At 40.1% G+C, this 13,353-nt stretch overlaps 1 protein-coding gene across 2 annotated transcripts in view; it reads left to right on the forward strand.

The window, feature by feature from the left end:
• The window catches only part of LOC122813391 (very-long-chain enoyl-CoA reductase-like), a 470,825-nt gene that overhangs the window by 327,406 nt on the left and 130,066 nt on the right, over positions 1–13,353 (forward strand). For both annotated transcript variants that reach the window (XM_044085687.1, XM_044085688.1), the window contains 2 exons: positions 11,173–11,223; positions 12,161–12,212. In XM_044085687.1, coding sequence (XP_043941622.1) covers positions 11,173–11,223; positions 12,161–12,212 — 103 coding nt within the window. The remainder of the gene's footprint in view (positions 1–11,172; positions 11,224–12,160; positions 12,213–13,353) is intronic.

The following is a 13,353-nucleotide window of genomic DNA, read 5'->3' on the forward strand; positions in this document are numbered from 1 at the left end:
CAGAATGCCTTATTAGTTAAATTATTTTTAAGAGTTTCTTTTCTTTTTTTTTTTTTCTTTGTTTTTGAGAATGTTACACTCATTGAGTTGAAGGAAAGTTAAAGTGCAGGTCCAAAAATGCAAAGTATGCCCTTGTGTCTCAGATCTTCTTAAATCTGATCCATTTCAGGCTTATACCAAATACCTGGGTATAAAAAGTAGCTGCAGTCCTGGTAAAGGTGTGAAGATTGGAGGAAGAAGGGTGAAGGCTGCCAGCCTAGTCAAATAGAATTTGATACATAATTCTATCAACTGTATAAATAAATGTAAACTACAGGCTTGTGTTTTTTAAATGAAAGAAAACACTGTAAAATATGAACTTCAAGATTGTTGCAACATTGCCATCTGCTGTAAGGAAAACCAAGCCAAGCATTTCAAATGTGTCTTTTGAAATTGAAAAGATCTAATGAATCTCTTTGATGTTTTACAAGTCAGCTCCAGTGAGTCTAGATGAAGGTTTCAGGCCCATTGTTTTAAGGTTAAAGTTAAGGACCAGAACTTACATGTGGAAGGTGATTTGTTGCTCTGGTTTCTGCTAGAGTGTATATGTGAAATGCCTTTTATTGTTGTAGTCTCCTGAGAAGGTGTTAGCTTGCTAAATAATACAGTTTGTGGCCTGGGAACTCCAGACTAAGTGTCAAAAATTATGTAATTTGAGAGGGCCTTAGAGAACTGTTGGTTAGTGTTTAAAAACTATTGTTGAGTGAGAGACTAGAAGCATTTTGATCTTGGACATCTAACCCAGCACTGCTTGCTCTTTATGTATGTAAGTAGGATTATAGCACTGTGTTTTCTCTTAAGATTAGCTAAAGATTAGAAAGTTAGATTAAGTGTTTTTCTTTGACATCAGACCTGTCCTACAGTATTGTTTTAAGTTTCTGTGTGATCTCTGAACTCTTAGATATCTCTGTGGTATAGTAGTATTGTCTTGTGTTTTAATTATTTATTATTAAATATTTTAAAACTTTACTTGTGGCTGGTTTATGTACAGATAATTTAACCTCTAAAGTACATTACATATTTACATATTTTACTGTCTAAGTCACTCCAAATTAAGCCTTGACTGTTAGTCATACTACCATTGGATTATATTATTGCACAATAATAATTGGACACCATTTTAAGGGCCTTTTATTAGCTGATAATATTAGCTAGTGGTGGCAGAAATTACTACCATATAGTCTGGGTAAAGGGGCACAGCTAGAAAATCTGTCAGCCTTTCCCAGGAATGTCTGTGAAGTTGTATGAATACTTATCTCAGAGTGTATGTGTGTTGTGTCAGCTACTTGGGCAGGGACATGAAGCACTGGTTGGATAGAGAGGGTACTGAAGGTTTTAGCTTGCCCAGCTAGGCTGAGACCTGGACCCTATAGCTGTGCCAGTGAGGAGTCTTATTGGAGACCTGGTGAGCAAGGTAGCAACCAGCCCCAGACTGACTGTGATCTCTGTGTGTAATTAAGGGAAATTGTACTTTATTGTGTGTATTATTTATCCTTTCCTCTTCTATGAGACGACCTCCCTGGTGTTAGTGGTGAGGACTGAGGCTCCTTGATTGCTGGGCCAGGGCACGGTCGTCACATATTGGTGGCAGTGGTTTGGATATCCTATCAAATATTGGTTTGCTATGGTGGGATCCACATCACATATTGATTAGTTGGCAAACACTAACTGGCTTGTAGTGGTGTGTGTAGAGCGAATTCCTGTTGCTTATGTACAGTGATCTCTAAAAGTGTTTTGTACTCTAAAACAGCCACGCAGTATATACTCAGAGTTCAGATCACAATTGTTTTATTTCTTTTGTTAGCTTAGTGTTAGTCAGGGTGAGCAGGCAGCATGTCAACAGAGGAGTATGGAAAGCTGACAAAAAGCCAGCTGGCAGAGATGTGCCAGACTAGGGGACTGGTGCATGGAAACCTAACTAAGGCAGACCTGATTGCAGCCTTGGTTACAGCTGCATCAGAAAACAGCAGCCTGGAGGACAATCAGACTGACAGTGGAGATACAATATCCTCAGAGAATGGACAGCTCAACCTTTCTACAGTGGACTTAAAAATCCAGCTGGAGCTAAAGAGACTTGAGTTGGAGGCCAGGCATATGGAACTAGAAGCAGATGAGAAAATGAGGAGTCTAGAAGCTGAGGGAAATGAATGGCAGAAGAAGCATGAGAGGGAAATGCTGACTCTTCCCAGAGTTATGGAGGTAATGGGGAAGGGAGTAACCAGAACCCAGAAGCACAAAAGGTTAATAAATTTCTTCCACAGTTTAAAGAGGGGGATAATTTTGATAGCTTCATTGGAATAATTTTGATAGCTTCATTCATATACTTGAGCGGGTATGTAAACAGTATGAAGTTGACCAAGGGCTCTGGGTATGGTTCCTGACACCCTTACTCCATGGTAAAGCTGTAACTTCTTTAGCAAAAATGCATGACACTGATTGCTTTGATTATACTGCTGTAAAAAGACACTTGTTGGAATGTTTTAAGCTAACACCTGAAATGTATAGGAACAAGTTTTGTGAGCTTTGACACTAGGCAGATGAAAATGTATGTGAATATGTTGCTGAACTGAGCAGTTATTTTCATAGCTGGGTGAGTGGATGTCAAGTCACCACTTTGGAAGGGCTGGCAGACCTTGTAGTAAGGGAACAAGCCCTTAGCACTTTGCCTGAGGACATGAGGATCTTGTTAGCTGATAGTGTGCTACTTCAGAGGAGGTGGGGAAGAAGGGAGACCTATACCTAGCAAGCAGGGCAGCCCTGCACAGGAAAGGGACCCCATTACTGCTCATGGGACTAAAGGAATCCATGGTGGGCAGCACAGACTTCCCCAACAGAATCCACCAGTAGCAGGGGAAGCCACTAGTCCAGATATACGTCCAGGAGCTAGGGTTAAATGTTTTGAATGCAACCAGTGGGGCCATATGGCACACAGATGTCCAAGGAGGCAAGGTGGGGAACCAAAGGTGAGGGAGCGAGTAAGTGGGAAAGATAAAATGTCAACAGTGGGTTGTCTTGAGACAACAGGGGTATGGAACTACCATCCTGCAGATGTCCTCAGAGGGAAGGATTTGGATGAGGCAGTACTATGTACTTATGCAGTTACATGCAGTGAGGCTAGGAGACAAGCATGTGGGTTTGGTAGCCTGGAGGAGACCCAGACAGACTGCATACTTGCAGCCAGGACTGCTGAGGTGGTTACTTCAGGGAGTAAGCTACGCTGTAGCAGTGAGCCTGAATGTGAGCCACAGCTGCTTGTGGGTACTGATGATCCCTTGGACAGTGTAACTGCAAAGGTAGAGGTGAGTAGTAGTACCCAGGCTGACAGTGAGGCACCACTGTCAGAGGATGCCAGACTTCCTGTGGAAAGGGAGCTGAGAAGGGTTACAAGGAGATACTTGCGACAGGCTCAACTCTCAGACCCTACATTGCAAGGCCTGAGGAAGGTAGCTAGGGTGTCACCTGATTCTCATGGGAAGGGGGAATCTGTATACTGGAACAAAGGGTTACTGTACAGAGAGTGGACCCCTGAGGGAGGGCTAGAAGGTGAGAGAGTACAGCAGTTGGTAGTGCCTAGAACTTACCATCTGGTGCTTCTAGCCATAGCCCATGATATTCCCTTTGCAGGTCATATGGTCATAAAATGTACAAAGAGGCGTATTATGCAAACTTTCTATTGGCCTGGAATTTCCAGAGATGTAGCAGGGTACTGCAGGACCTGTGAGCAGTGCCAAAAGGCAGGCAAGGCAGGAGACAAGGTGAGAGCTTCTTTGATGCTTTTGTCTGTGATTGAGGAGACATTTCAGAGGGTAGCTATGGGTATAGTGGATCCTCTGAGTACCTCAAGTTCCACAGGGAAAAAGTATATCCTAGTGATTGTAGATTATGCTACACGATACCCTGAGGCAGTGGCTTTGTCCTCCATTGAGGCCGAGAAGGTGGCAAATGCTTTGCTAGAGATGTTTAGTAGGGTAGGTTTCTCAAAGGAAATACTGACTGACATAGGTGACAATTTTATGTCAGACCTGCTGGCTTGTCTGTGGAAGTCCTGTACACATGAAGACCAACCCCTACCATCCCCAGACTAATGGTCTTTTTGAGAGGTTAAACTCTGCAATCAAGTCCATTCTATGGGCATTTGCAGATCAGTTTAAGAGGGAGTGGAACAAATATTTGCCCCATCTGTTGTTTGCTTACAGAGAGGTTCCCCAGGAATCAACAGGTTTTTCACCCTTTGAGTTGCTGTATGGGCATAGGGTGAGGGGACCTCTAGATTTAATTTGAGATGATTTTGAAAGTGAGTATGAGTCTCACAAGGAGTCTGTTGTGGCATATGTCCTGAACCTCAGGACAAGGCTTAGGGAACTCATGGGCCTGACCCAGGAGAACCTGGCATAAGCCCAACAACAGAAAAAGGTGTGGTATGACAGGAATGCTCGAGCTAGAGAGTATGCTGTAGGGCAGCAGGTGATGGTTCTCATTCCCGTCAGACACAACAAGTTGTAAGTGGCTTGGGAGGGACCCTACAAGGTGGTAAGAAAGGTAAGTGATGTTACCTACATGGTGGAACTGCTAGGCAGAAGGCAGGGGAACAAATTGTACCATGTTAACATGATGAAACCTTACCATGATAGGGAGGCCCTTGTGCTGAGCATTTGCAATGGATTGCAGGAGGAGTCTGAGAGAGATCTTGTGACTGATCTCCTCAGTGAGGCTCAGGCTGACACCTCAGTGGAAAGGGTAGCAATTTCCCAGCAGCTATCTCCTATCCAGGTTCAAATAATCCAAGCAGTGTTGCAGGAGTTTGGGGGCATGTTCACCAGGAAACCAGGGAGCACCCACCTGATGCAGCACCAGGTGGATACAGGACCCCAAAGGCCTATCGAGCAGGCCCCTTATAGGGTGCCTGAGAGAGTCAAATAGACTCTGAGGGAAGAGGTACAGGAGATGTTGGAATTAGGGGTGATTCAGGAGTCCAACAGTCCCTGGGCCTCTCCAGTGGTACTGGTGCCAAAGAAGGATGGCAGCACTAGGTTCTGTATGGATTACAGGAAATTAAATAGTCACACAGAGGCAGATGCTTACCCCATACCTAGGACAGATAAGGCCCTAGAGCAGCTGGGCGGGGCTAAGTATCTTACAACAATTGATCTTACCTAGGGTTACTGGCAGGTGCCTTTGACTCCCAATGCTAGAGAGAAGTCAGCCTTTGTGACTCCTTTTGGCTTGTATGAGTTCACAAAGATGCCCTTTGGGATGAAGAATGCCCCAGCAACTTTCCAGAGGCTGGTAGATCATATCTTAGCAGGAGCAGGAGGGTTTGACCTTGCTTACATGGATGATATTGTTATCTACAGCCATTCCTGGCAAGAGCACCTTCAGCATGTCAGGAAGGTGCTGGGCAGACTACAGAGGGCAGGGTTGACCATTAAGCCAAGCAAATGTCAGGTGGGTATGGCAGAGGTGTCCTACCTAGGACATAGAGTGGGGAGTGGTAAGATAAGGCCAGAACCTGCCAAAGTGGAAGCCATTCAGGCATGGCCTGCACCTGTTACCAAAAAGCAGGTGAGGACATTCTTAGGGACAGCAGGGTACTACAGAAAGTTTGTTCCCAATTATAGTACCATAGCTGCTCCCCTCACAGACCTGACAAGGAAGAACAGGCCAGATAAAGTAGTGTGGACCCCAGCATGTGAGCAGGCATTTCAGAAGCTTAAGGAAGCTTTGGGAGGACCCCCTGTGTTAGCCAGTCCAGACTATAGCAAATAATTTGTTGTGCAGGTGGATGCTTCAAACTATGGGGTGGGGGCTGTACTTAGCCAGATTTCTTCAGAGGGAGAAGAGCACCCAGTGGTTTATCTCAGTCGTAGGCTCCAACCCAGGGAGGAATGCTATGCAGTGGTAGAAAAGGAATGTCTAGCCATAGTGTGGGCACTACAAAAACTTCAGCCTTATCTGTATGGAAGAAAATTCATTGTGATGACAGATCACAACCCCCAAACATGGTTAAACAGAGCCAGTCAGCAAAATGCCAAGCTGCTAAGATGGATCCTGTGGCTGCAAGCATATGATATGTCAGTGCAGCACCACAGTGGGAGTAGCAATGCCAATGCAGATGGGCTCTCAAGACAGGGAATGGAGTGAGGAACACCCAGATACACCTGACACTCTGAAGCGATGTTTCTCAAGGGTCACTTGAAAAACTTGCTTGAGTTCCCCGGGGGTGGTGGTGTGAAGATTGGAGGAAGATGGATGAAGGCTGCCAGCCTAGTCAAATAGAATTTGATAAATAATTCTATCAACTGTATAAATAAATGTAAAATACAGGTTTGTGTTTTTTAAATGAAACAAAACAATGTCAAATGTGAACTTCAATATTGTTGCAACATTGCCATCTGCTGTAAGGAAAACCAAGCCAAGCATTTCAAATGTGTCTATTGAAATTGAAAAGATCTTATGAATCTCTTTGATGTTTTACATGTCAGCTCCAGTGAGTCTGGATGAAGGTTTCAGACCCATTGTTTTAAGGTTAAAGTTAAGGGCCAGAATTTACATGTGGAAGGTGATTTATTGCTCTGGTTTCTGCTAGAGTGTATATGTGAAATGCCTTTTATTGTTGTAGTCTCCTGAGCAGGTGTTAGCTTGCTAAATAATGCAGTTTGTGGCCTGGGAACTCCAGACTAAGTGTCAGAAATGATGTAATTTGGGAGGGCCTTAGAGAGCCATTGGTTAGTGTTTAAAAACTATTGTTGAGTGAGAGACTAGAAGCATTTTGATCTTGGACATCTAACCCAGCACTGCTTGCTCTTTATGTATGTAAGTAGGATTATAGCACTGTGTTTTCTCTTAAGATTAGCTAAAGATTAAAAAGTTAGATTAAGTGTTTTTCTTTGACATCAGACCTGTCCTACTGTATTGTTTTATGTCTCTGTGTGATCTCTGAACTCTTAGATATCTCTGTGGTATAGTAGTATTGTCTTGTGTTTTAATTATTTATTATAAAATATTTTAAAACCTTTACCTGTGGCTGGTTTATGTAGAGATAATTTAACCTCTAAGTACATTACATATTTACAGATTTTACTGTTTAAGTCACTCCAAATTAAGCCTTGACTGTTAGTCATGCTACCATTGGATTATAATACTGCACAGCAATAATTGGACACCCTTTTAAGGGCCTTTTATTAGCTGATAATATTAGCTGGTGGTGGCAGAAATTACTACCGTATAGTCGGGGTAAACGGGCACAGCTGGAGAATCTGTGTCAGCCTTTCCCAGGAGTGTCTGTGAAGTTGTATGAATACTTATCTCAAAGTGTGTGTGTGTGTGTTGTGTCAGCTACTTGGGCAGGGACACGAAGCACTGGTTGGATAGAGAGTGTACTGGAGGTTTTAGCTTGCCCAGCTAGGCTGAGACCTGGACCCTATAGCTCTGCAAGTGGTGAGTCTTATTGGGGACCTGGTGAGCAAGGGAGCAACTTGCCCCAGACTAACTGTGATCTCTGTGTGCACTTAAGGGAAATTGTACTTTACTGTGTGTATTAGTTTTCTTCTTCTAGGTGATGACCTCCCTGGTGTTAGTTGTTAGGATTGAGGCTCCTTGATTGCTGGGCCAGGGCATGATTGCCACAAAAGATATAATCCTTTGACTGATAGAGATAAGTTTTCTACACCTATGTTTTGGACAAACATGTAGCTCCTATTTCACTAGAAGATAATAGTAATCCAGGTGGTGGTCATCCCACAGTTACTGTATCTAGTCCAGAGGACACCTATGAAGCTCCCAGTGTGAGTACTATAAAGGTAACAAATGATATAATGAACTGAGCTGGTCAGCTAGATGATCTTAGACTAGTTTTAAAACACCTTTGTCATCTGCCAGTGAGAGAAGGCCTTGAGATACCAGAGTTATATACTATTAATTTTGGGCAGGAAGTTTAAGCCAGAACATTGATATGCTGGATTCTTACATCAAACATATTTGAAAGACCCACAACTGGACACTAGTATCAGTTGGGGATGTTTCCTTGGTAACCACCATGAGTTCTGAATGTGGGAGCAAATGTGTGTGTGACAAAAGTTAGATCCCAAATACACTACCTAACTAGTTCTTCCGGATTAAATCAATGAGGAGGGAAGCTAAGCTTCTTGGTCCTAATCTTGAAGACAGGGAAATTTAGAAAAACTGAGCTAGGATCATGGAACATTTATTTCCAGGCGCAGGAAAGGAGCAGGAATTTGGTTGCACTTCTCCATGCCTTATTTACTTCTTTATTTGTTTGTTAATCAGATATGGGGTTTAGATCAGCATAGCGCTAAACTAATGGTTACTTCTTCCACTAGGCTGGGTGCTCCATCCATTCTTTTTGAAGAATTTCTCTGCATCATCATATCTAGGGATTTTGCTGTCTGTGTGAGGATATGGGTTGAAATGATACATAGAAGCTGATTCCAAGAATAATTATTTTTGTAGTGTATAAGATCTTATTATGTTGTAGGATGGATAGGTGATACCCCTGCAGGTAGAATAAGAGCACTTACAAAAGATCAAATAAAATAATAAAAATGAGCGTATTTTGTAGAAATAGCCATGTTTGGAACACATTATAAAAGCTCTTTATAACTTGTTTTAGATTATTGTTGCAGGGACTGGAAAAGGCCCTAGGAATAATATTTGAGATGCTTGTAACACTGTCTCCAGAATAGTTTCACTACTTCATTCTGTTGAATAAGGGTTGGATAGAAAAAGTGAGGAGTTTTTTAGTCCACTTGTAGTATTAGCATAAGGCAGTTACCAGAAAAAAGGAAGACTCTAACCTCTCTCTGAACTGGTGGCATAGAGACATATGCAGTACATTATAGCTAAGATAAGCAGAAAGCCTATGTCACTGGGTAAATAAACGGCCCAGACAATCAGTAGACCCACTACTGTAACCAAGAGATAGAGGCCTTGCTAGAGGAGGGGGAGTTGAGGGGGTAGGTGAATAAGTTCGTGTTCCTCATCATTTCTGGTTTAGGGAAAAGGTAGGAAGGCCTAGTCTTAGAAAAGAGACCTGTAAGCATTAAATTACACCAAGTAATGTATGTGTACAGCATAAGCAGGGTTAAGAAGCTTGATTTATAGTGGTTATCAATATCATTAATATTATTAAAGTCAAGCAAACAATGGACTCTTATGACAGTGACTTCAGTGTTATTCTTCACCTCCTCAACCCTGGCCTCACCAAGTTAGCCCAGCCTTCCTTCTCCCTTCTTTATCAATGGTTTTGCAAGCATAAATGTCTATAAACGAGATGTAAAAAAAAAACAAAAAAACAAAATATCACCCTAGAAGCAACACCAAGCACATTACCTGTGCTTGTAAAGTGTTACCTGTATGTGGAATTAATAATAAACTGATCATGACCTGAATAAGGTAACATTCCATTAGCCAGCATGAATGACACCGTGAATACATATTGATTTATTTAAGTATTTACTAAGAACATTTGCGGATTATTGTCTCCTAATACTTTGACTACAAAGTGACATTGATGCATAATCTGACAGCTGCTCCTGTAAAACCCATCTCAGTTTTCTTTTTCTCCTCAGTTTTTCTTACTGAAAAGAAAAACTCTCATTTTGTGAACTCATATACTAGATGAAGGTCATTTATTTGTTTTGATTTTTGTTTACTTGGGAAGTCATACTGGGCACAAAGACTCTTTTTAATGCAGGCCCGAGGAGAAAAGCTCCAGCCACATAAAGTTAATGACCAATACATTCTACTATCACATTTTCATTTACATACAATTACAAACACATAGTTTTGACAAAAGGCAGTACTAACCTACACTTAAGAAAAGGTGTTCGACCTTTTAAAGATGTGTAACTACACAATACTGCATTGAAAGTGACTGATGTCCATCAGTGATATCAGCACAAACCAGTTGATCAACTAATAAATGGAAAAAGCAACTACAGAAGATTTAAAACTAAATACAAAATGTAAATGTCAGAAAAACCTTTCATTAGATTTAATCTTCATAAATGTTTTATATGTGGTAATTTGTAGAATGGGTTCAGTCTGTAACATTTATGTACCACAGCTAGGAGTAGTCATTATAATAAATAATAAACTAATAAAATATAGCCCAGAAATATAAGTCCATATTACAATAATCTCCAAAATCTGTACTGTGACAGTAATATTAATGTGTAGTTATTTCGAATATGCTGATAGAGTAGCATAATTGTATTAATATCCACAACAGTTCTCTGTACATTTTCTGGAATTGATTTCACCTTATATTTGATAATGCAGTGAAAATTCCCTGATCTTAATTTACAAATAATGTACTGCATATAAAATGAGAAAATACCATCCAAAAGCTTATTGGAAATTTAATGCTGTATCTGAAGGAGTATTTGACAACTGAATTACTAATACTGGAGAAATTCATAAGCATTTCACATCCTAGAGTCAGCATTGCTGAAGAGCTGAATACTTGCAAAACGAAACAAATATATTTTTAAAGTAGAACTGAATCTGGCTGCTTGTCAGCATTTATTTTTCAGCATTCTAGTGTGCATCAGTGAGCTAAAGCGACACGCACAGAGGAAGTACACAGCTTCGTCTTTACTCATGAGCTACAGCAGAAAAGGGATCTTATGCCAAAAGAAAGAAACAAAGGAAGTTACTTTTGAGTCTCCAAGTGTGTCTAGTGAAAACAAGCTGTTGTTGAATTAGAAAACAAATTTGAAACAGGAGTTTATAGACATGTACTTACCAAAGAGCTGTTTCTCTTGGGATTTTCCATTTTCTTTGCATATATCTGCACATATGTAATAACTTTACTGATGTGCTTTCTGTCTGACATTTCTGAGATCTAACAGGAGTAATAATTCTTTTCAATTATAATGCTGGAAGTATCTGTTTGTGTATAGAAGTCTGCGTATGGGAAACACTAGTGTGGATTTTAAGGGACACTCGCATAAAGATTTGTCAGAAATAAAAATGACACAAATCAATTGTGTGGATTTAAGAAATTTATTTAGTGCCTCACATTTTATCAAAAAAGCTTGTATAGATGGTATGATTCATCAGCCAAAAGATCCAGTTATTGATAAAAAGATAAAATCTTCTGTTTTCTTTGAGGTGGAAATCCTTGACTTGAAGACCAAGCAACAGCTATGCTTCCTGGATAAGGTAAGAGCGGTACTTTTTTCAGAAACACATACACAATTACACATATATAGATTTTTGTAGATCAACAAGCAGTGAAATAGTGTGGTCTGCTATAAAAAATTACCAGGCTTAACAAAAATCACATATTTTTTAATGGAAAAACATTCTTGCTTGCAGTTCTAAAATGATGAATGTGTCAGTTATTTAACAACTTCCTTAATGAGAGTTTTGAACTAGTAATGTTGTTAAATCAACAACAGATGTTTATTTTGCATACGTAATACAATTTGATAGTTCATCATATATGTTGTTTTAGTACTCAATTTATTACTCTGTCTTAAAGATGGGAAACTGGAACCTGAACTTGACGGAGCTGGGAAAGCTGATACCACTTGTGTTTTGATCTCAGTCCCAACAAAGTTAAATGCACACATCAAATTCCTAATTTACAATAATGAATAAGACCCACTTTTGGCTACAGAAGTCTGCATTCTGCAGTACAATATGTGGTCCTTGTGAAGTACAAACTGAAAATCAATATAGCTATCGTACGTACACAGACAAACACAGCCGGTTTATCCACAGTTAGCATCTTTTTATCATGGTTATCATCTTCATACAAAGGTCACCCCTTGTATAGGCTATATGCTGGCCACCTGTGACCTGCCCATATCAAACTTATATTAGCTTATTTGTAGGCCAGTTGGCTACCAGATGGAAAATTACTTTATTAACAATAGGTGAATTCAATGTCTAGTTTCAGTCATAACTTTGCATGTTGTTTTGTCTTTTTATGTGACTGCACTATTTTATGATTCTGGCATAGTATTCATTTTAAAATGTAGGACATTTGTTAAAATAAATACGAAACAGCTGTGTTACTTTACATTCTACAACATGGCCAGTACATTGCATAACAACTAAAATGATGAATTATTGCACTGTTTGCTTTCATTAGGTTGAACCAAATGCTACAATTAATGATATCAAGTCGATGTTCCACAAGACATGTAAGTAGAAAATATAACAGATAACTATAGTTGTATCTGTCTGAATCACTTTCATATAAAAAAGCATACCAGATGTAGGAAGGCAAGTGATAGATTAGATCTGAATTAATGGTGTTCTGTAAGTGGACATTACTCAGGGCCATGAACAGTAGTAACACAAAGTATAATAATGTCTTCAGACTAAAGGTGGTTCAGATTCACCTAGTTGCACTTTTCATACTATTTATTTATTTATCTATCAGAAATATGCCTTGTTTTGAAAGATTTGTGTGGTATTATCCATGTTTTGCTGTAAAAATACACAATACTTTAGTTAGCAGAGTACTGATAAAAACTTCTATTAATAAACTTTGATTAGGATATCTGTATGCTTATAGTATCAGAAAGATTTAAAGTCACACTGTATAAAACAATGTGAAGTCAGAAACCTGTGTTACTGGTATACACCATGCATGCATTTGCATTCATAGGCCATAATCCTGTATTTATCCTTGTGTGTGAAATAAATCGCCATTTACTTTAGGCTGAGTGGTTAGATAAATCTAACTTGCTAGACTTGAAGTTTGTTTTTAGGCACACAGTTTAAATGCTGTTAGTCATTCTGAAAGGCTGGTTTACAGGGTTTTATTCTTGTCACTTCTGAGTGCAGTACACAATACATATTAAGCAGGTGCAGATGAAGTTTCTTAGGATTCCGCAACTGGTTTGTGATTGACAATCAAAACTACAACAGCAACACCACTCAAATGTGTCTAGAATCTGAAGTGAAAAGGGAACTAAAAATATTTTTGTAGGGGGCAAACCCCTCTAAAACCCACAATGCAGATGCTGCACTCTTCATACACCCATTACTTATATATACCAACTGTAAGGATGCTGCAGTTCAGGGAAAACAGAAATCCCTAGGATATGAATGTGCAAAAAAGCACCTGTCATTGGTGTGCCAACAACAAGATTGGCACCTGAAGTTTTTACTTCATATGTATGGAATAGACTGCCCATACATGTCAAGCAGAGTGCCTCTTTGGCCCTCTTCAAAAGGAACCTTGACGATTGGATGGGAGATAGGAAATTCACCCCAGGGATCATGTCAGTCGCCCTGCTAGACAGGGGTCCAGGGAAGTAAATATTGTGGGGAGAA

This window comes from Protopterus annectens, chromosome 10.part0 (assembly GCF_019279795.1).
Source record: "Protopterus annectens isolate FY-2018-M chromosome 10.part0, PAN1.0, whole genome shotgun sequence".
NCBI lineage: Eukaryota > Metazoa > Chordata > Ceratodontiformes > Protopteridae > Protopterus > Protopterus annectens.